At 41.2% G+C, this 23,926-nt stretch overlaps 2 protein-coding genes across 3 annotated transcripts in view; both read left to right on the forward strand.

Annotated features, from left to right (window-relative positions):
• The window catches only part of baiap2l1a (BAR/IMD domain containing adaptor protein 2 like 1a), a 29,789-nt gene extending 15,567 nt beyond the window's left edge, over positions 1 to 14,222 (forward strand). Inside the window, exons 7-14 of one of the 2 annotated variants that reach the window (XM_056253035.1) lie at positions 1,455 to 1,607; positions 2,111 to 2,266; positions 2,444 to 2,564; positions 2,758 to 2,971; positions 9,980 to 10,039; positions 10,153 to 10,297; positions 13,266 to 13,306; positions 13,403 to 14,222. In XM_056253035.1, the coding sequence (XP_056109010.1) occupies positions 1,455 to 1,607; positions 2,111 to 2,266; positions 2,444 to 2,564; positions 2,758 to 2,971; positions 9,980 to 10,039; positions 10,153 to 10,297; positions 13,266 to 13,306; positions 13,403 to 13,475 (963 nt within the window). In that variant the 3' untranslated portion in view covers positions 13,476 to 14,222. The remainder of the gene's footprint in view (positions 1 to 1,454; positions 1,608 to 2,110; positions 2,267 to 2,443; positions 2,565 to 2,757; positions 2,972 to 9,979; positions 10,040 to 10,152; positions 10,298 to 13,265; positions 13,307 to 13,402) is intronic. The other variant, XM_056253036.1, reaches the window with a different exon arrangement.
• Positions 1 to 23,926, forward strand: part of LOC130086833 (parvalbumin-2) — a 115,617-nt gene that overhangs the window by 16,966 nt on the left and 74,725 nt on the right. The gene's annotated exons all lie outside the window — the stretch shown is intronic.

Consider the following 23,926-nt stretch of genomic DNA (forward strand, 5'->3'; position numbering starts at 1 on the left):
AAAGGCATGCACAAATGATTTGTTCACAAAATCTAAAATATGCATTTAGAAAACAGATGAAATTTTACTTCATGCCAATTTTATTAAAGACTACAACTACTACAATGATGGGTTTATATGCTTGATAAGTCAAACATTTAGTCTGTATAGCAACATTTGAACAAAAGAAAAACAAACAAACAAAAAACAGTGGCTTCAAAAAATATATATATTTTGGAGGGCAAAATGTAAAAATATTTTCAAGTAGTATTCATTTCAGACAATATTTTACTTATAAATCCAAAATCTAAAAGCCAAAAGGAAGTTCTCAATGGAACCAATGACAAAGGGACCGGCTCTATTCAATTTAGTTTCTGACTCAATATCAGGAACATGATTTGACACTTAATAAACTCTACTGGGGTGGTCTCTATTAATTAGCAGTTTTAATAGCTCACCATTGTGTTCCTCCTTTCAAAGGCGTACTGTTTCTTTGAACGGTTAGCAATGGAAACCTTTTTTATGTAATGTGTTTGCTTCTGAGTGTCTTTTTTGACAGATGTCTGAAGGAAAATTGAACTGAGCTGCTGCTGAGTTTAACAAAGCATCACCCACAATCATGTAAATTGTTTTAACTGAGTCAAACATTAGCATTAAAATGCTTTTTAGTCACAATAAATCTGAAACTTGAAATTGCCATTGTAAACACAGTATCAAACTTAAAGCTCAGACATTTGGTGTGGTTGCACTTCGGGCAACCAGAGTTCGAGTCCTGACTTGAGGTCCTTTCCTGGTCCAATTCCCCTCTCCCGTGATTTCCTTTCTTTCCTACTGTCCTATATAACATAAAAGCAAAAAATCTTGTTGTGTGGTGGCAGATGAGTACATATGATGTACAAAACTTGTTTCCTGCAAGTAGGTATCATATAAGTCATGAAAGTATGCACATCTTGAGTTGATGAAATGTCATTCACCTCAGTAGTGACTAGAATCTTATCCAAAAACATGTCAGATCATGTCCCTTACAAAAAGCCACCGAATCATAATTTTAGATAGCGATGAAGTCATATCATACATTCATATTGCACTGAGAGACAATACTTGTTGTGTGGGACTTGCGTGTCCAGGCATGATCTGCAAACGATTCTGAAAACAACTCCAAGGAAACAAGCAACGTTCACGGTCACTATGACAACTTGCACAGAACTACTGTATAATAGCGAGGGGATTCCTGTGAAGAAGAACAGAGCTCTGTTTCTAGTGTCATTTTCACAGGTCTGCTTGGTAACAGCTCTGTTCTATGAAAGCATAGACTCATTTTGTTAAATGTGATGTTTTGTTTGTATTTCTCAATGTAATCTGTCCCAAAAAGATGTATTTCAAGCAAGAAATCAAGTATATCTGTCCCACTCTAGCTGACTACTATGAGTGTATCATGTGATGCAGCCATATTGTATGATTGATTTCATCTCTAGTGTATGGAGACCATCTCATCCCGGCAGACAGACATGCAGAGCTTTATTGCTGAAGGATGTAAGGAGGCTCTGATGGAAGAGAAAAGGAGGTTCTGTTTCTTAGTGGACAAACACTGTGTCTTCTCCTATCAGCTAGCAGCCTTCCATGACAAGGTGACCCACTGAAAATATTTAGCTTTTTAGAGTCAAATTTTAAACTTGCTGATTTTCCAGTTAATATTGTTGTTAGACTTTGGGAACAACAAGAAATTAAAATGGTACAAGGTCACTACTTTTGAAGAGTTTTGGTTTAGTACAATAGTTTTAATGCTTTTAAAAAGACGATTTATAAACAAAACAAAAAGTATTATAAAATTCATTCCTGTGATACAGATTTTTCAGCAGCCATTACTCCAGTCTTCCGTGTCACATGAATCCTTCAGAAATCATTCTAATATGCTGATTTGGGGGGAAAAAATCGAATCCATGATACTTTTTTTTTTTTTTTTGATGAAAAGAACAGAATTAATTTGAAATAGAAATCTTTTGTAACATTATAAATGCCTTAACTGTAAGTTTAAACAAAAACAAAAAACATACTGACCCTATCATTTTGAACGGAAGTGTACCTTGTTTGCATTTCTTTCTTCAAACTGTATGTGCACTTGCACCCACAGGCCAAGGAGATACTGACCGTCAAACTGCCCAGCTGGCAAGATAAGTGTACCGATGTCACCGGGGTACCAGACACCGTGATATCCATGATTGAGGGTCTGCGGACTTCAATGTCAGTCATACCCGAGTCCTCGCCTGCATTGGAACGCCGTGAGAGGGTTAGTCTAATGTTAGAACATGGTGTACCAACATTAAATTTACATATGATTGTTTAAATGCTATTTTTTGTTTGTTTGAGAGCCATGTAGCATTCACATGTTTAAGCCAGAACATCAACTCGTTGAGTTGTTAAATTTTATTGAAAAAAGGCATACAAAAATGTTTTTTCTCCTCAGACCAATTCCAGTTCGATTGTTCCACCCCCAGCCCCTTCACTCAAAGCGCACACAAGCCCACTGGCCAGCATGTTCTCCCAGGACATTCCCAAATGCCCCATCTCATCAGAGCAGTACTCAGGCAAGCTGACGGCTCCCTCGCACTTCGATCTAATCAGACTTCATCACTTCTGCTCTCAACAATCAAGTGCAGTAGTGTTTGTTTTGATGAGGCAGTCGTAGAAACATCGCTGTGATTACTAACTTAGCTGATTACTGCCTCTAAATATCTTTAGTTAATGTCACTTAAGTTGCGCTTGCTTTGAAATCAACAGATCTAGACAGTCTAGATGGAAACAGCCTTTCTAGGTCTACGTCTGTGTCTAGCGGTATGGATGTGGCCAAGAAGAACAGGGTGCAAACTATCTTCCCCCACACAGCGGGAAATAACGAGACCCTGCTTAGCTTTGATGATGGAGACATTATCACGCTGCTTATCCAAGAGGAGCGAGATGGATGGCTATATGGAGAACTAGAACATACTGGACAGTAAGTGCTAAAAAAAAAATATTCATTCAATTCAAAATTGCTTTTCATCCTATAAAGGATAGTTCACCCCAAAATGAAAGTTCAGTCATAATTTACTCACCCTCATGATGTTCCAAACCTAAATGACTTTCTTTTTTCTGTGGAAAACAAAAAAAAAGTTTCCATGGACTTTAATTATATAGGAACAAACAGTTGAAGCATTCTTTAAAATATATTTTCTGTTCTGCTAAATAAGTAAGTCATATAGGTTTGGAACAATATGAGGCTCATTAAAGACACTGCAACTTTTCATTTATATTTCCTTTGTCCATGGTACCCCTTTGGCACTTGAATGATAGCAACATTAGCTTTTCTGAGCTGGAAATACTGGCTCCATGATTCTGTTTGTCAGATTTACTCTCCTGATTTGCACAATTTGGTAAGGCATGTTCAACATGTCAAACATGTTCGAGTTGCTTACATAAGTCATTACGAGGGAACAAGCACGCTGGCGTACACCTTTGCAGGGCAGTAGGTTTATTGGCCCAAACAAACGTGGTTCCTTCAGTTAGACATGATGAGGGGCATTCGTTCTCCTCTTATCACAGTCTTTTATTTCCAAATGAAAGTTTTCTTGACCTGGGAATGTGGTGTAACAACGGGGCGAGCTGACATTTGACCTGACATGTTTAGAGCGAGTTTGAGTAAGGTATTATTTGTAAATGAGAATGTAGATTCTCGCTTAGCGAGATACGGCACAGACGAGAGTTGATTTAATGAATCATGAAACTTCAAAAGAATTGAGTTTTGTTTTCACATTTAGTAGTTTTTAAAGTATGCATGAAATCAAAATGGACACTATTTGGTTTGTTAGCGAATATTACTTGTCTTGAAGAATTATTTCATGGAAGTTAATCCACAGAAAAATTTGTCACAGCTCTGCTTTATCATAAAAACTCAGCAAAAGAATATCGATTTCTTGATGCACATAATTTATAAAGTTCTAAATGTATGTTTTACTGTTCCCTTTCGAGGGAACTTCCGCTGCGTCGAAAATCGACACTATGGGGAACGCCTTCAGCGTGACGCGTCTGAAGCCTGTATGGAACTAGTCCAATCTTGATTGGTGCTGCGTGATGACGTCACTCGTGACGCCGCATGTGACGGTGAACCGGAAACTATAAAAGGACACCGGCAACATAATGGCGCCAGCTTTCTGATCTTCAGCAAGCGTTCTATGTGACTGTGTGTCTTATTTGGTGTTGTTTGTGATTGTATTTTGTGAGAGATGGCAGCTAAGAAGCAGTTCAGACAGTGTGCGTCCCCTTGTCCACGCTTTTTGAGCGAGGGTGACACACACTCGCTCTGTGTTGTTTGTTTGGGAATGGAGCATGCACAGGCAGCACTCGAGGGTGCTGTCTGTGCAAACTGTGATCTCATGCCCATGAGAACGCTCCGTTCCCGGCTGTGTCTGTTCAGTGAATCAGGACAGGCACGCGTTCCCCAGGGATCGGGTCCCGCGTCTGCCGAGGCAGCGCGGCGCCTGCATTCCTGGGGATCGCAAAGGGATCTGGTTGTGGATGTTGAGACGGCCGAGGCCCTTTCTCAACATTCATCAGCCAGTTCCCATGGTCCCGCTCGCGGACCGGGAGCCCGCCCTGCGGCTTCTCCCGCCCGTGATGAGGACCAGATGCTCGAATTGTCTGCCTCTGAGGAGGTGGATGATTTGAGCATCGGTGCAGGGGAATGTGGGGATCTGCCACCCCATTCTCCTGCATCTGAGGAGCTGCTGGAGGTTGTGACTAGGGCTGTGGCCAAACTAAACATCAGTTGGCCACTAGAAGTGCAGGAAGCGACGGTAAAAAGTAAACTCGATGAGCGCTTCCTGCAAACCCAGTCACAACCTTCACGCCGGAGTCTTCCATTTTTCCACGATCTCCACACCGAGGTGTCGAGGTCGTGGGATAAGCCCTTCTCCTCTCGACTTTCCAGCCCCAATGTAAATATATATTCCACCATAATGGGGTCGAGAGAGATGGGCTATGGGACGATGCCTCGGGTTGAAGAGACTTTTGCATCTCATCTCTCGCCCGAAGCTGCATCGTCCCTGAGGGCTCCGGCGCTTCCCTCCAAGCCCTGCCGTACAACATCGGCTTTGGTTGGGAAGGCATATATGGCGGCAGGTCGGGCTGGTGCATGCCTGCACACAATGGGGCTCCTGCAGGCGTACCAGGCCGACCTGTTGAAAGAGGTGGACGATAGCGGGGAGGTCGCCCTCGACGATATTCAAGAGATGCGTCGAGCGGTTGACTTGTCTCTCCGTGCTACTAAGGAGACGGCCCGTGCAATCGGCCGTTCTATGGCAGCCTTGGTAGCAACGGAGAGGCATTTGTGGCTGAATTTGTCGGGCGTCGGGGATAGGGACAGGGCCTTCCTCCTCGACGCCCCGATTTCGTCTTCTGGCCTCTTCGGCGACGCAGTCGATACTGTCGTCGAGAGGTTTCAGGAGACAAAACGACAATCAGCCGCATTAAAACAGCTAATCCCCCGCCGTCGTCCCAAGTCGCGTGGGTCTGCTGCCAGGGGGCAGTCCCACGAGGCGGCCGCCAGCTCCTCCCACATGCAACAACAAAGAGAGAGTGTTGCTTCTCGTGCTCCCCCGAAGAAGGCTTGGAGCCAGAGGCAACACTCTCAACCGAAGTCTTCCCTGCCGAAAACGGATCTGAGGACCGTTATTCAGGCGAGGAAGGCTTCGTCGAAGAGGTCCTGACGTGTTGCGCAGGCCTCTGAGGGCGTTCCCCCCCGCGATCGAGTGTCAACAACTCGCTCCTTCGCGGAGCCCTCAGGAAATCGATGTATGCTTCCCGCCGCCAAAGGCGCTTCGGGACGCATCGGTTTCCAGCGAACGCAGATCGCAGTGTCCACCCGTAATGTTGGTGGCCCGGTCGAGTTCGCTTCCTCTCAAGAGGCCTGCAGAAGAATTATTTCGGTTAAGACCTGCCAGTCATCTGCTTCAGGTCACCGAGGTTTTAAATGTAACACCAGAGGTCAGTCTCGAGAGACTGATCCCCCTAGTAGAATATTTAGACACCTGGAAGGGTCTTCCAAATATATCTCAGTGGGTCCTGCATATAATAGAGAAGGGCTACAGAATCCAGTTCGAATATCGCCCGCCAAGATTCAGCGGGGTCGTGCACACACTGGTCAGCTCCGAGCAGGGTCAGGTCATGGAACAGGAAGTTCAGTCCCTCTTATCAAAGGAGGCCATAGAGTATGTTCCTCCTCAAGAGCAGGAAACCGGGTTCTACAGCCGGTACTTCATAGTTCCCAAGAAGGATGGGGGTTTACGTCCTATATTAGATCTCAGGGTATTGAACCGGTCTCTGAGGAGATACAGGTTCAAAATGTTGACCATACCTATTATCGTAAGTCAAATCAGGTCCGAGGACTGGTTTGTAACGATAGATCTGAAAGATGCGTATTTCCATGTTTCCATCCTTCCGCAACACAGGAAGTTTCTAAGGTTTGCTTTCGGGGGAAAGGCTTACCAATACAAGGTTCTTCCGTTCGGTCTAGCACTGTCACCGCGCACCTTCACCAAATGTATGGATGCTGCTCTTGCTCCTCTCAGACTTCAAGGCATTCGCATCCTCAATTACATCGACGACTGGCTAATTCTAGCAGAGTCGGAGGTATTGGCAGTTCAACATCGAGATGTTGTTCTGCACCATCTAAGGTGCTTGGGACTGAGACTCAATGTCAAGAAGAGTTCGTTGACTCCTCTGCAAAGGATTATGTTCCTGGGAGTAGTTTGGGACTCACTTACAATGCGGGCACAGTTGTCTCCTGCTCGTGTAAATTCCATCTTGACCACAATAAGGAGTTTCAGGCTGGGCCAAACCATCACTGTCAAGCACTTTCAGAGAGTGCTGGGTCTCCTGGCGGCAGCGTCCAACGTGATTCCTTTTGGCCTGCTGCACATGAGAGCCTTACAGTGGTGGCTCAAGACCAAGGGGTTTTCCCCGAGGGGGAACCCTTTTCGCATTATCAAGGTAACGCGCAGATGCCTTCATTCCTTGATAATGTGGAAGAAACCTTGGTTTCTCTCCCTAGGTCCTGTGTTGGGGGCACCGTGTCAGCGAAAAATTGTGACCACGGATGCTTCCCTAACAGGCTGGGGTGCGGTTATGGAAGGCCGCTTCACCAGGGGGCTTTGGAAAGACCACCATCTGTCTTGGCACATCAACTGCCTGGAGATGTTGGCGGTAGTTCTGGCTCTCAAGCACTTTCTTCCGGACCTCAGAGGCCATCATGTTCTGGTACGAACAGACAATACGTCAGTGGTCTCCTATTTAAATCGGCAGGGGGGCCTGAGATCGCGCCCTCTATGCAGACTGGCGCACCAGGTCCTCCTGTGGGCCCAGGGCAAACTTCTTTCAGTCAAGGCTATGTTTATCCCTGGAAGCAGCAATGTGGGAGCAGATATTCTGTCGAGGCAGGGGCTGAGGCCCGGGGATTGGAGACTCCACCCAGAGTCGGTGGAGCTAATATGGAAGGAGTTTGGACAGGCCGAAGTGGATCTATTTGCCACTCACGAGAATTCTCACTGCCCACTCTGGTTCTCCCTATCGCATCCAGCTCCCCTGGGGCTGGATGCCATGGTACAGACGTGGCCGAGGCTACGTCTGTATGCGTTTCCCCCTATCGCTCTGCTCCCAGGGGTTCTAGAGAGAGTCCGGCGGTACGGGATCAGCTTACTCCTGGTAGCCCCGTACTGGCCGGCCCGAGTATGGTTTTCGGACATCATGGTTCTTCTAGCAGGCCCTCCTTGGCAAATCCCGATCAGGAGGGACCTTCTTTCTCAGGCCGAGGGCACGATATTTCACCCTCAGCCGGAGTTGTGGAAGCTGTGGGTCTGGCCCCTGAGGGGGACCAGCTCGTAAATACTGGTCTCTCAACTGAGGTTGTGGAGACCATTTTGAACTCTAGAGCCCCCTCCACGAGGAAACTTTATTCATTAAAATGGAATGTTTTTAACATATGGTGCAGAGAACTTCAGTTGGACCCAGTTAACTGCCCGGTGGCTTCAGTGCTGGAGTTCCTCCAGAGTCGCTTCTCTGACGGGCTCTCCCCGTCCACGCTTAAGGTCTATGTGGCGGCCATAGCTGCCTTCCACACGCCTCTAGGGGTGGGCACCTTGGGGAGACACCCACTTATTGTTCGTTTCCTTCGTGGAGCTAGGAGGATGAGGCCTGTCGTCCAGTCCAGAGTTCCCTCTTGGGACTTGACAGTGGTCCTCGAAGGGTTATCCTTGGCCCCTTTCGAGCCCTTGGATGAGGTGTCTGAGAAATTTATGTCCTTTAAGGTGGCCTTCTTGCTGGCAATTACGTCCCTCAAGAGAGTTGGGGACCTGCAGGCTTTATCGGTTGCTCCCTCGTGTCTCGAGTTCGCTCCTGGCCGGGTAAAGGCCATTCTCCACCCTAGACCTGGCTATGTGCCTAAAGTGCCGACAAATGTGGCACGGTCTATAATTCTTCAGGCGTTTCATCCTCCACCGCATGTGTCGGATGAGCAAGCTAAGCAACATTTATTGTGCCCGGTCCGAGCCCTGGAGGTCTATACTCAGAGGACCCTGGGCTGGAGAAAGTCAGACCAACTTCTTGTGTGCTTTGGGTCAATTAAAAAGGGTTCTCCTGTTTCTAAACAAACTATCAGTAGATGGATAGTAGAGGCTATATCTTCAGCTTACGAGGCGCGCAGTTTGCCTTCGCCTCTTCTGGTGAAAGCCCACTCGACTAGAGGAGTGGCTTCCTCTAAGGCTCTACTGTCAGGAGTTTCTCTTCAAGAGGTCTGTGATGCCGCAGGCTGGGCCTCCCCTCACACCTTCATAAAACATTACAGTCTGGATCTGCCCTCTACACCGGGATCTCAAGTTCTCTCGTCTTGAGTATGCCAGATTTCATACCAGGGCGTTTCTCTCAGAGTGGCGCAGTGGGCATTCGTTCCCCATAGTGTCGATTTTCGACGCAGCGGAAGTTCCCTCGAAAGGGAACGTCTCGGGTTACGACTGTAACCCTCGTTCCCTGAGAAGGGAACGAAACGCTGCGTCCCTCGGCCACTCCTTCGCGCTCCTGAGAACGACTTGCTTCGACCAATTGAAAGCTGGCGCCATTATGTTGCCGGTGTCCTTTTATAGTTTCCGGTTCACCGTCACATGCGGCGTCACGAGTGACGTCATCACGCAGCACCAATCAAGATTGGACTAGTTCCATACAGGCTTCAGACGCGTCACGCTGAAGGCGTTCCCCATAGTGTCGATTTTCGACGCAGCGTTTCGTTCCCTTCTCAGGGAACGAGGGTTACAGTCGTAACCCGAGACGTTCTTTAGGGTGAAGCTGATTTTTGATTTGATTAATTAAACTATCTGATTGTTTTTCTTTGCCTTTTGAAAACAACAATTTTTGTCATTTGTTTTGGTGATGATGGTGCCTTATTAAAAACATAATTTTAAAGCTAACAGGTGAATCTGTTTGTTATATGCAATGATTTATTCATAGCGACATACAAACCAAAGAAAAATGATCCTACTGCAGTGAAAGCATCAGTGTCTGTGCTTTGTGTGGTCTTACACTTGTTTATTTTGTATAATTTAATGAGCAGCTCTGTTGTCCCTGACCAGATCTGCCATTTCAGAGGTCTGAGGTGGACAGATTTTCTCTCTCTACCCATTATTCTGTCACCACTATTTTGAGAAGTAAAAAGTCTTAATGCACTGACGCACTCTTGAAGGCTCAGTTCAAAGTTATCCACAGCTGGCGGTGTGACAGTTCCTAAGCAACCAAAACCAAATGAACTCTTCATACTACATGGTGTTTCGCTGTACATTTGTGCCACTACAGTGGTTTCTGATTAGTCATGCAACGGCAGAGAACAAAAAATTGTCTTAATGCATATGGAAATGGAGCTGGCACCCATTTTTGTTAGAAAATCATGATGCACATTATGGATATTTTTTGCTTTCAATTGCAGGCGGGGCTGGTTTCCCTCATCTTATTGCCGGACGTACAACGAGCCGGTAATCACAAACAGGTGAGTCTGCTCTTTCTTTTATTTGAGAGCAAAAATGATGGGATTTCAACTGAAAATAATGCTTATCTAACCATTAACAAACAGTAAGACATCAATTTATGTACTTTGTTCAGCAGAGTCGAGAGTGTGACTGATCTTCCAGAGCAGCCGGAGGAAGACGAGGAGGTGGAGGAACCCGTGCTGCTGCCCCCGCCTGACTACAGTGACTCATCTAGGGACAGACCCATCAAGCACTCCACCCCCTCTCCACAGAACACGGTAAACACAGTGCGGTGGCAAATAGGAATGCTGAGAGCAAAGTTAGTTGGAAAAGGAGCCATTTTCTGGAAAGCGAGACACAGGGTAGTATCTGTGCATCTTATCCTTTTGTGGCTGAAATAAAGAAGGCAAAGTCATTCTGGGAGGTTGTCACCTGATTGAATGAGGTTTTCCTCTAGGGCAAAAATGAAACACCTTTGTTGATTCTGGAACAACTTTCCAATCAACCAATAATATTTAAGGGGCAAGTTTACAGTTTGTCAAGTTGAGGCTTATGGCATATGGGGCTTCTAAATCAGTGTTATTCACCTATCATTTCCCTTTAGGGAAAAGTTATGGGTAGGGTTTGGTTTAGGGATAGGGATGGGGTTAGGACTAAATTTTCGACACAGAAATGTTGTTCCAGGATCAACAAAATATGTTGATCCAGGAACATGTCTTACTTGGCAAAATCACGGTGACACGGTGACCGGCCTGTTTACACCTGTTCACTTTATGCATTTTTACTGATCGGATAACCAACATCCAATTTGTTAAAACTGTTCCATTTTTATTGACCACATAAAAGTGTCTCCGCAAAACGAATATAAATCCGATCTTCAATCCCGCGTTGTATGCAAATTTAAGTTCACTTCGATGAAAGCAACAGATATGCGCTGCATTTTATTTATCATCAGCTAATTTAAAGATCAAATACCGCAATAGGAGAGAGAGCAGCGCTATCACTAGTACGATAATTTAGTCTAAGTTAGTTTGATTTAGTCTCACTATTAATGAAGATGACTGTGTGTTGAGTTTCAGGATGCAACGCCGAACTTTAATTTTCGGCAGTTTATTTGCATTTAATTTTTATTTTTTCATTTTGGGAGGAGTAAAACCAGTTTCATTACACTTGCCCAGTTTCATTTGGAATGCGTCTCAAACCACCTCCGTAAGTGGTTTGAATGATCGATTTAAATCTCTCTCAAATGCGTTTCACGATCGTTTCGCCTCTTTTCACGATCGGATGGCTGTGCAATCAGAGAAAACGCATGAAGTGACCCGGTGTAAACATGCCCATAAATGCAGCCTTGGTGAGCATAAGAGACTTTCAAAAACATTATATATATATACATATATTATTTATTTATTTTTCTATTAAAAAAGTTATTTTTCTATTAAAACAAGTAAATGTGTGACACTGACCATGTGAACTCTTCGTACATAGTCAGATGTTCTTCCATTGAAGCTCAAGATACTCTTAGGATCATCTCATCATGCTGAAGAACATGGTTATCAAGTTTTACACAAACTTGTGGAGTTTGTGCAGCTTGAGTGCGGCTGTCATTTAAAGCAAAATGGCTTAAAACAAATTCTAAGACATTCAGAAATGCATGTACAATTTTCAAATTAAACTTTTATATACATTTTTGCTGCTAATATAATTCGTAAAGAAAAAATCGATTCAATTTGCAATGCAAATATATGCAAGTATTTTCACTAGCAGTTTCTTTTGGACCCCACTGTATTTGTTCAGTTATACAATAGGCTTTAAAATGTACAAATTAGTTCTACATAAGTTACAAGTTACTTATAAGACCTGCAATAATGTAACCTTTGTTCTTTGCCAGGGGGCCTAGGGAGTGGTAGATGAATGCTCTGCATTGCTATCATTGTGAAAAATAAAAAGACATCTGAAAAATGTTCTCTACCTGGTTTTCTCATTTTGAGGGAGAGTGGAGATTATTGCACTATATTAACTTATGGCAAACTGTATTTGAGTATCTGGCTCCCTCTCCTGAATGACCTCAAGACACATGTACTGCCTCAGGGCACAGAGATCAAAGCGAACGTGTTTAGACACAACTAATTCACCTTGAATGTGATCATATGATGGGCTGGTGACTCTGGTAGACATGTGGACTGTTGTGACAGGTACAGTGTGTGAACTTAAGTCTGTCCTCTGATGACAAAAGGGATAGTTCACCCAAAAAAAAAAAGGAAAACTGTCATTTACTCCACTTCAGTGGTTTTCAATCCTGGTCCTGGGCACCCACAGCTCTGCATATTTTGTATGTTAACACAACTGATTCAGATCATCAGCTCATGAACTGAACTAGGTGTGTCAGATAAGAGAGACATACAAAATGTGCAGAGCAGTGGGTCCCCAGGACCAGGATTGAAAACCACTGCTCTACTTCATTTTACTTTTTGCTATGGAACACAACAGGATATTATTTTTAAGGATTTTCGTTCAACTTTCCATAAAACAAAAATTGTGTCAATCTGTTCCTTAAAACCATGGTATGGCTTAAAATGAATTGTGACTTTTTTTGTTGTCGTTGTTTTTTTTTGTTTTTGTCCTTTTTGATGTTTGACAGCCTATAGTCACTGTAAACTGTTGTTGTTTGGTAAAATTAATCATATGGACTGGAGTACTTTTATGGTGTGCGTTTGTTTGTTTGTTTGTTTGTTGGGGGGGGGGGGGGTCTTTTTGTTTAGCTTGACAGCCTGTGGGCGCTTTGTTGTTGTTCAGAAAAATTACATTGGAATAACATGAGTAAATTGTGACATAATGTTCATTTTTGAGTGAACTACTCTATTAATATGGAATAAGGCCTGCCTTGATCAAAACTTGTCAGATTTTAACTCTAAGATACTCCATCCTTCTCTCATATAAGGTTATGTACATCTTCCATGACTGTTTACAGTTCATCATCTCTTAAAGTAGTTATGATTAGATTGTCAACACTAAGGCAGAGAAATCAAGCATTTCAAGATTATCAAGATTCCTGACGCATATGATGAGGTCATAGGACACAGTGATTGTTCCAGGTACTTAGTCGGCTGGTGAAACGACAGAATTATGCGTTGACGTCCTAATCGAACCAGTCTGACAGGGAAAATCAACTCTGCTCTTGCATGTTCTAAAGAATGGAAGCACCGTTTATGCTAATCACTTTTATTCTTATTTCTGTGTTTGCAACAGGTGTCTATGCCAAATGGTCACTCAGTGCCTCCGTTCCTTGGGTGAGTGTCTTTTAACAGAATTAATTCCCCATATTACTATAGCGCTCTAGAATTTAACGGATTCTCTGCAATCACAATGCTTGTTTTCCTCCTCAGGGGTGGGAATCCATTTTCCACGGTCAAACTACGACCCACCATCACAAATGACAGATCTGCACCAAATATATGATAATAGTTCATTCAGCCCCTGCCCCGATGTGAAGTGTCTATATTGATGCATTGCAGATATGGCAGAAGAACCAAATTAAAGGATTCTGTTACAGCATCAAGTTTAATCCTTACATTTTCTAAAAATACAAACCAGCATATTTACAGGAGGCATTATTTATAAGAATTTTAGACTTTGATTAAATTATTATTTTAAATTGTATCTGGATTCATACACTTGTGTTTCCAAGAAAATGCACAGCACCAAACAGACTCTTAAATATATATTTTCTGACCATATTGGTCCTATGTCTGGGGACTTGCGAAGGTAAACCGAAATCCCAAATGTATATTTTAAGTATTGGAGCCCCAAATTAGAAACACCACACATGCCCAAATCATATTTCATTTCAAAATCCAGTGAAGTAGTGTTAGATTTGCCAGTTGCCAAATTGTTCTGGTTGGAATTGATTAATTTTAGCCTGTTTTTGTTATACAATATCATGATTTCCTTGTTTTAAAATGCTGATATGTTCCTTATCCTTCACACCTTTTCCACGTTTAAAAGAGAGAAATGTAAAGACACTTAGTTAAATAGTTTATTCCTCATGTTAAAGATGAGTGCAATGTGTGGTGATAACATTCCTACTAGCTGCACAGCTGATTGTTGGCTTACAGGCTTTATCTGGACATCATCTCAAACTTGAGCATTTTTCACCATGGAATAGAAATGCTTTGGTCCTAACTAAATAAATACAGATTTTTTTTTATTTAAAAAAAAATTAATTATTGTAAGGTCATGTACATGTTATGCCTTTGCAAGCATGTTTTTATGTAGGGGAAACAGTTTATTTCAGACCTTTTTCTTTTTTGTGTTGCGATATTGATTCATTGTCCCATTTCCTGTCATACCACATTACTCCGAAATAAAGATATATGCATATATATATGAAAATGCCTTGGATTTTTATTACAACTCTACAGTATTGGCTACTATCCAAAGCACTGTTCACCTTGTAAAACTTGAGGTGTGTGTATCCTGAGTAAAGAGTTACAGTTTAAAATATACGAATTATAATTAATTATAAATATTTAAATGTTTTAGAATTGACTGTAGCAGAATTAATAGTACAATTATTTAATCAGTTCATCCAATGAACAAAGCATAATCAATCATTAATTCTAGGAAATATAGTATCTTCCTGGCCAAGAAAGAATAACCTTTTCCAGCTAAAGTAAATCAAGTACTAGCAGGGTAATCGCCTAGGTAGCTAGATCAAGATGTTTAAGTGACTTTGATATTTTTGTGAGTGGCAAACACAGAGACAATAACATGTGAATATAATGGTTTAAAAAAAGAAACTACGGTAGGCCACACACACAACTAAACTAAGAAAAGATTGTATACAGAATCAAAGTAAAGAAAAGTGAAGCGAGAGAGAGAAGAAAAGAGAATGGCAAGATTACAACCAGTTAACCACAACCTACAAGAAATATCAGAGAATCAGGGTCACCTTACCTTAAAGGGGCACAATAACTTAGAAACGCATCTAAAGGCTGCAAACGGGTACTTGCATTGGTTTTGGTTGCTGAACAAGTCCAGATGCAGTAGATTCTTGATGATTTTCCCAGGAGTGCGCTGAAGCGTTCGTTTGGGTTCTTGGGGTGTTCCATGTTTAATCCAAAGAAGTTAACTTGTAGATGAAGTTGCCGGAAGAAGACGGAGGATGGTGTCTCAAAGAGGTTGAGCAAAGTTCTGACTTAATCAGATACTTTTAAGGGTCCTATCAGTTCACTTCACACCCATTTGATAAGGTGACCAATCTAAGATGACCTGGAGAAAGTCTTTGTTCCATCTTATATACATTTGCATGTTCATGGTAGGGATGTGCACGAATATTCGAATTTTCGAATATTCGATCTGTAATTATTATTCGAAAAACAAAATACTATTCGAATTTTATCGAATTTATGAAGCCGTAGCCTAAATGCTTTGCTGGCCGTAAATGCAGTGAATCCCTGATAAATCCCAAGCACTAACTCGCAGTTATAACTAAATCCTCTGGGTGGCGCTGTGGTGCGTGTTTAACAAGTTGTTTGTATTTGATCACATAATGTCGTCGTCGTCGTCTGCCTCGCAAAGTTTGGAATTAGACTACTAGTTGAAAATTATGTTACTAAATGATCTTACAGAAGGGAATTACTTTTGATCAAATGAATTAATTAATCTGAGTTATAATATCATCAACACAATGAGAAATCACATGAAATCCAAACAGCAGGCGACTGAGGAAAGACAGCTGTCCATCACTACGACTGCAGGTAAGCGCAGCTGTAGCGCGCGTGATCCGAGAGATGATAACTTATCTAATAGCAAAATTATTTTTTTAGACATACTTCCCTTAAGTTTCATTGAGAGAGACAGGTTTAAGAACAGAAAACGCAAAGTACTGTTAGAAACTTATAACACCGTGACCGTTTGTGTCTCTGAATCGTCTGTCAGTGCAGCGCGTTTTCTCACTCGAGCATAAATGGCTGGCGGCGCCCCTGCATGTGGACATTATTGTTTTTCTCAACATAAATGTTAAACAATATACACGATAATCATGCTGACTTGAGTGTGTGTGTACGTTCTGTTCGATATCTGGCGCAGTCTGCTACTCTGCTTTATTAGGCGTTTTTTTTCCGCTCGCGCTGCTTGAGCTTACATCCTTTTGTTATTTATATTTTGTTTACACATAGGCCAACTGTTTAATGTTTTCAACTAAAAGAAAACTTTAACATATATTGTAAGCTTGTTGTGTATATTGCCTAATCGTAAGCTTGTTAAGAAATGGTGACAAAAACTTTTTGAAAAATGTACTTAAAAAATAACGTCTTTTTCGTTAAAGGGACATTGTGTAGGAATTACTCCCATCTAGCGGTGAAATTGTATTTTGCATTCAAACGAATTGTGCTCTCCAGCGCCTCGCTTTTTCAAATGTGTATTGCATCTACGGTAGCCGTTATGTACCAAAAAGCTATTGACAGGACGTCTTCTAATAGCACTTCGTCGAGTTTTCCTTTGGGTGAACAGGTTTGTTATTTCAAACAAACTGCAACTTTACAGTATGAATTACTGACTGTGAAAAACATGAACCATTGTAATTAGTATTTATGCTTATTTATTCGTTATATTTTCTTAAGTACGTGCATTGTTAGATTAGATATCATCATCATCATCATCATCATCAGATGATTCAACAGTAGAGGGAGAGGACAGAGAGGCAGTGGATCAGAAGAACGTTTCCACTGTCAGGCCAGAAGCTCCGCGGTGCTTCAATAAAACACGCCCGTGTTATCAGAAAACTAATCAGAAAGAAATGGAAACAGCATTGCAAAACAAATATGATAAAAGCGACCGTTTGCTGGCATTTTTGTTGTTTACTTGACTATTTAAAACCCAAGCATCGATGTTTTACCAGGTCTACAATAAAAGGCGATACATTGATCATGAATTAATGTATGTCAAAATTGCACATTAGTCACACAGAAATAAATTACCGTTAGGTTTCACAAAAGAAATAGGACACACTTACTTCAATCGCGTCTGTTTCTGTTTATTTGGTAGTAACAGGACATATATCACATTTAAAAAGAATGATAATTTCTACAAATATATGCCACCAATAATACGACCTGAGGAGCTTTAGCACTCTCTCGACTCCCAGTAGGCTAACGTTACAGATATTTTCCGTCAGAGAAACAGAGGAAGCTCCCGGGAAAAAAAATGTGCTTTATTTTATGATAGTCCGGTATAAAGAGACGAGACGTAGGCTATCTGACAGATAAAATAAAAACATTATTGTGATAACCTTTATGATTGGTCTGATTTCTTCAAACGTTCACTATGTTTTTTTTACTATGCGTATCTTCAAGCGTTTATTTTGTTTACTATGGTAACGTTAATGGTTAGCGTGCAATATAGTCTTTTACTCGCGTATAAATATTTCTACCTTATATGGTGATCAGAATCCACATCGGATCACAAACAAAAGGCATTCAAACGTGAGTTACATTATTTTAAAAGTAGCCTATTTACTGCTGACAGAATCACCCGGCGCTGTCGTCTAGTAGAGGTGGACGACGAGGAAGAGGAGGAGAGCGAGAGTCAATACCACGACGACAAAGATGCCCGCGGCAGCTACAAGAGACGATCTTGATAGAATTGAAAGTTTCCAAGGCAGAGAAGAGAAGCAATGCAGCCTTTTAAACTTGCCGGGGCAGTGACCAGCGCCTCTCAGCTCTGCTCCTCCGGTTCTGCTGCTTTCAGTTACATGACGCTGGCTCTGAACGAAAACGCGTTGTGGAAACGCGTTTGGTTGGTACTTTTTGACCCTCTCTGCTATTATAGTTTTTCAAGATGGCGGAACGACATGGAAGCCTCCGTGAACCTACCCGTCCCATGTACATAAAGATAATAAATTCTTAATTTACGAGGATAAGTCAGATAATTTGCAGAGGTATTTGTACACCATTGAGGACATATTTAAGAATAAAAATATTGATTTCAGATAATAAAATACCTAAAAACCTACACAGTGTCCCTTTAAATGTCATTTAAATAGGCTAAACGAATATTCGAATATTCGATTTCTGTGAGCCCGAATATTCGAATGCATTATTTTTTAAAAATGCCCATCCCTAGTTCATGGTGGCATGGATAATTTGTGCAGTCTTTACACAAAAGTATGGTAAAAAGAAATATATATATATATATCCTGATTCCTGATGCAATTTATCATAACATTGTACACCATTGATTATAAAATCAAAAGAGGATTGTTTTGATACCAAGAAAGAGGGGATTTGAAGACATTAAAGCAGTGATACATCATCTTTGGATATCAACATTTGAAGTTACTCAAAACTAAAGAATCATAACTAGGCTAATAAAACAGGGACATGCATAAAACACAGGAGAAATACTATAAATATTTGAGAAAGTGTCCTTGTGTATTGGAAGTTTATCTCTATAGTCTTTGACCAAAGGGCTAGTGTCGTCTGGTCCCCTGTGCTGTCTTTGAGGGTTGCAGACACAGTCTCTTGGTGAGATTGTTCAGGGGAGCCGAGGTGATAACGGCCTTTGAAGATAACTGGTTTTAGGGCCAATGACAACAGGGGAGAGGGGGAAGGTTTTCTGAGGACTGGGGCATTTTGATTACGGCCATTCGTTACACCTGCAAGGATAAGGTGACCATATCACGTGGCAGAACAGTTATTAAATTTCAGTGCTGTAGTCGAATCAGCCAGTAGCTAACACTGATGCTAACTGGCGCTCAAGGTCGAGCAGACAGCGGCACTCAGCTCAGAGCGCAGCCGAGCACAGGACTCTGATAGTGGGTGACTCCATAGCAGTAGGGATACAACTACATGTTGCCTTCCACAAGCAACAACTTCCGATGTAAACAGGGAACTTCAGAACATTCTGATATAACATAAGACTGCAAATTGACTTATCATTACTGTGGGGAAGAATGATATTCATAAAGCGCAGTCAGAACTCCTTAAGAAGGATTTCAATGAACTTTTTGAAACACTTAAAAAACTGAAAGTTCAGACATTCATCAGTGCATGGACCACTCCCAGCAAGAGGAACAAACAGGTTTTCACGGTTGCTTGGGCTACATGGCTGCAAAAAACCTGCCATGTAAAAGGAGTGAACTTCATTGACAACTTCAATCTTTCTGGAGTCAGAGACAACGTTTCAACAGGATGGCCACCACCCAAACAAACTTGGTTCAAGAGTGCTAAACGACAATATCTACTTCTCCCTCCATCATCCTTCTGCAGTGTGTGCCAATCCACTCAATCTGAATGGCACACACACACACCTGGACACATGACCACAGGACTTCACTTCAGCACCTGAATGGACTTGCGGTTGACATCACACAAGGACAATCAAGTTCATTTCAAGTTCATTTTATTTATATAGCACATTTTATAACAGCCACTGACTGACCAAAGTGCTTTACAGAACTACTAAAAGACAATAATACCATGCATAACAGCACAGCACAGATTATACACCAAAGCTAAGAACAGCCTTAAACAGGAGTAGCAAAAACATTGTCGGACTTAAAATATTAAATAAGATAACAGAAATGGCAAAAACAGTATCAGACTCATCAATAATAAAACAGAAATGGCAGTATCAGACATAGATAAAAAGGAAAAACAGCATCTCAAAGGAGAAATAGTTAAACTAACCAAACTTATTTATATGCCAAGGAAAACAAGTGCATTTTTAAAAGTGACTTAAAAGAGATCACGGAAGGGGCTATCCAAACTTCCATGGGCAAATAGGCTTTATGCACAGCTTTACTACTTCCTGAACTTCAGCCAGCCCTTTGTTTCCTGTCTGTCATTATCGGACAAACTGATTAATCCAGGTGTGCCTGATTATTGTTACTGAGGCCAGGCACACCTGTATTAATCAGTTTGTCCAATAATGACAGACAGGAAACAAAGGGCTGGCTGAAGTTCAGGAAGTAGTAAAGCTGTGCATAAAGCCAATTGTTCCACAGCCGAGGCCCAACCACAGAGAATGCTCGATCCCCTCTGCGTTTGAGTCTGGAGTGAGGGACTAATAACAGGTTCTTATCGCTTGATCTCAGACTTCTTGATGGAGTATATGGTAGTGATGGGCAGATCGAGGCTTCGTGAAGCAATGAAACAGTTGAATCAAATGGTTCATATTGTTTCGAGGCTTCGAATCAATCCGACACCCGTCTCCACGGTGACACCTAGTGGTCACTTGCAGGTGTTGATCTGAAACAACCTTGACAAGCCATGAATTTTTTTTTGTTTTTTTTTTGTTTTGTACTTTTCTAATATGTGAATCTTGTAACCTATAGGCTCCTCATTGTGCATAATGTTATTTTGGTCCTGCAAAATGAATATTAATAAAATAAATCTAGCCACAATGTCTCACTTTTTTACATATTTTTATTTACTTAGCCTACTTCTTTTTTTACAGATAATTTCTCCAGCCTTTGAAAAAATCCTCTCACAAGGGACACTTGTTGCTGGCATGCAAATATATTTTTTAGCTAATACATACAAACGAGGAAAGATTACTACTCTCTCTTTCCAGTAAGTTAGTGGATCATGAGTTGTGGGCAAAGACGCATCGTTGATGTATTTTTTCACTTCCACTGTGGCATCAGCTGTAGCATTGTTGTGTATCATCTGGGTTTGATGATACGAGTATCAAAAAGTTCCCATAAACTGTCCTGTGTTTCTACTGGATGATGTATTGTTGCAGGCGAGCTGCCGATCACAATACACACATCTCACTTTATTTGGGGTTTCTAAATGGAAATGCTCCCACACCACAGATGTACGACATCTCTTCTGGGGAGCCTCCATTTTATCTATCTATCCAAATCTATCTAGATATGTATCTCTAATCTATCTATGTAATTAGATATGTATAATATGTATCTATAATCTATCAATGTATTTATATTATGTAGCCTATCTTTAATCTATCTGTATCTATCTATCTATTAATCTAGCTGTCTATATATATATATTTATGATCTATGTATCTATTAATGTGTCACTATACTCTATCTCTAGCCTATCAGTCAATGTGTTGTGTACATTTAAGCCTAAATATAACTAAACAAATCGCACTATAAATGTCACTATCACCAAAAATCCGCTATCTCAAAATCAAACTCCTCTCACAAAAACCCACGAGGTCAATATGCGTTGATTTCACTTTTATACAGATGTGCGATTGTGTGGTCTGTTGTTCCCGACCGTGTCAATCAAACGCTGATTCGGCGGATCACACCTGATGAAACACTTATGCTGCGTCCCAATTCGCATACTATCCGTCCTAAATAGTATTCGAAAATAGAATTAGTACGTCCCAAATCGTAGTATGTTGAAATGAGTGTCCCAAAGAGACCCGGATGGTCTACTATATCCGGTCAGAATCCGAAGTGCAGATCGATGCGCACTCTAACGGCTGATATTGCCCACAACCCATCGCGCGTTGGACGAGGATTCGGTTAGAACTACAAACACGAATGAAAAGTGTTCAAAAACTACAGACATGGAGGACGCACGAGTCCGGCGGTTGTGTAGAGAGGTTTAGATAAAGGGGTTTGAGTGATTAATTATCAGTATCTAACCTGACGAAAATGTATTTATTCAATGTTGTCCACATTATATTGCATCTGCAGCAGCATTGTGAACTTTTGCAAAGATACGTTTAGCCATTAACTTTTAAATGCATTATTATATTCAAATTCCAAACACATGAGGGGAGTCTCCGCATGAAAGACCCATGACTGGCAGATGAACGTGCGACAACAATTTTCTCCGAAATGGTAAGAAGTTATATTAGATTGAATGGAGGATTTTAACTGTGACGAGATGATTGACAGGGCAGCGACAGATCTGTCCGTTAAAGATGACGAAGTAGTATGTCCCAAAGATTGCCTACTCTTTTGCTACACACTCAAAAGTATGTACTTTTTCTTCACAAAAAGAGTACATACTTTTAGGGCGTAGTATAAGTAGGCGAATTGGGACGCAGCATTAGTGAAACATTTCGAGGCTTCGTTTGGCCATAGCAGAGAATGTCTAATATGGGGAGAACTCCCACTCACAATAAACTTCCGGGGTCTGAACTGGTTGCAGTTCCACTCTAGATCCATATGAGGGCGCTCACAGGCGGAGTGCAGAATGAATGGAGGTCTATGGAGCAATACCCCTAAAAATCCACTTTTCTCAGGATATAATTTTTTGTCTAGTAATTTGAATGTTGTATTCGAAAGAAGATGCAACAAAATTACACATTACTGGGTGTTAGATTTTTTAGAGTCACTTATTTGCTTTAAAAAGTCTTTTAAAATGTCAATGACGTCATACACATCGTACGACCAGAAACCTGCTTTACGGCAATCCTTCATTCACTGGTGCTTTCGCGCATAGACAGATGAGAGAAGCCGCGAAATTTAAAAATACTACTGTTATTGTGTCACGAAATGTAGTTTTAATTAGGGATGTCCCGATCCGATACTCAGGATCGGTATCGGCTCCGATACTGCCATTTTTGCGGGATCGGGTATCGATCAGACAAGGCCGATCCAAATCCGATATTGTGGGTATACTATTATGTGTTATTGTTAAGCCCCACAAAAGGCACAAAAACATTCTAAAGTACCATAACGTTTTCGTGCACTCTATTATAAGTGTTCTGAAGCCATTATGTGAGAGAGAAATTAATATTTAAGTCATTAAATTCAAGATCACGTAAACTTTTCCCTCTCGCGGCTGTCAGTCATTCTCCATTCAGCATTCAAACAGCGCGTCGCGTTCGGTTACAGTCAATGATGAAACTATCTTCAAGATGATTCAATGTTAATACTTGATCTGTAAGATAAAGGTCTATGTTTTCGCATATAACAACTTTATCTTGCTGGACTTTATTGCTGTAACTCAATCGTGTTACTCTCTACCGGGTGTCGACGCTGTCGGTTTGATCCATAGGGTTTGATCACAACAAGTCAGAGCACTATAATTGTTCTTCACGCGCACAGTAACTAAAATTTAAAACTGTTAAAAGAAAAGGCTCAATAAACGATTGCATAGATAGATACTGTATAATACACTGTCCATCAATATGTATCTCCGTTGTGCTTTGAACTTTTCAAAGCGGACTCGACGCGCTGCGTGCTGTAACTCCACGTGGCTTCAAGCGCATCATTCTCCGCTCGGGATGCGCATACGCGCTTTGTGCCGCACTGTATTGAAGCCTTTCATATCATAATGCAGTGACGCAATTAAAGCTTATTAACATTAATAATTATTAATGTTGCTGCCTCATTAAATAGCTGTGCAATACACTTAAAACATGTCTCAATTTTATAGCAGATTTAGCTATATCTAAAATAATTATCTTTTTCATTTTTGTTACCCTTGTTTTTCATGAATGTATTTTACAACAATAAGAAGAGCAATGTGTATTATCCACTAATCTAGTTTATAATAGCATTTTTGTCATAGATTATGATCATATATTTTGGGGATTTGTTGTTTATCTTTATAATGAAGCTGTCTGTATTAAGTAGATTGTGTTTAACACACACAAGAGTGATAATCAGTTTAACACAGTTATAGAAATTCTACTTGATTTAAAAAACAAAAACTGTACTGGTATTTACAATGTAGAATGCTGCTGTTTAAATTGTTTTAACTTTAAACCTGTTGGTAGCTAGCTAGCTTTAAGTACTGAAGTATCTGTATTTTCTTTCATTTATATATTTCTTTATTTTTTTGTAGTGTTTGAATAAAGGGTGGCAATCTTTCATAATCAACTGTTGTTGTGGACTATATAGGAGGTATATTTTAGGTGGCTAATTGAGAAAATTGCTATATTTTTTATTAGTTTAAGAATAAAATAAAAATATC

Source organism: Rhinichthys klamathensis, unplaced genomic scaffold, assembly GCF_029890125.1.
Source record: "Rhinichthys klamathensis goyatoka isolate OS25496 unplaced genomic scaffold, OSU_Roscu_1.1 h1tg000101l_1, whole genome shotgun sequence".
NCBI classification, from domain to species: domain Eukaryota; kingdom Metazoa; phylum Chordata; class Actinopteri; order Cypriniformes; family Leuciscidae; genus Rhinichthys; species Rhinichthys klamathensis.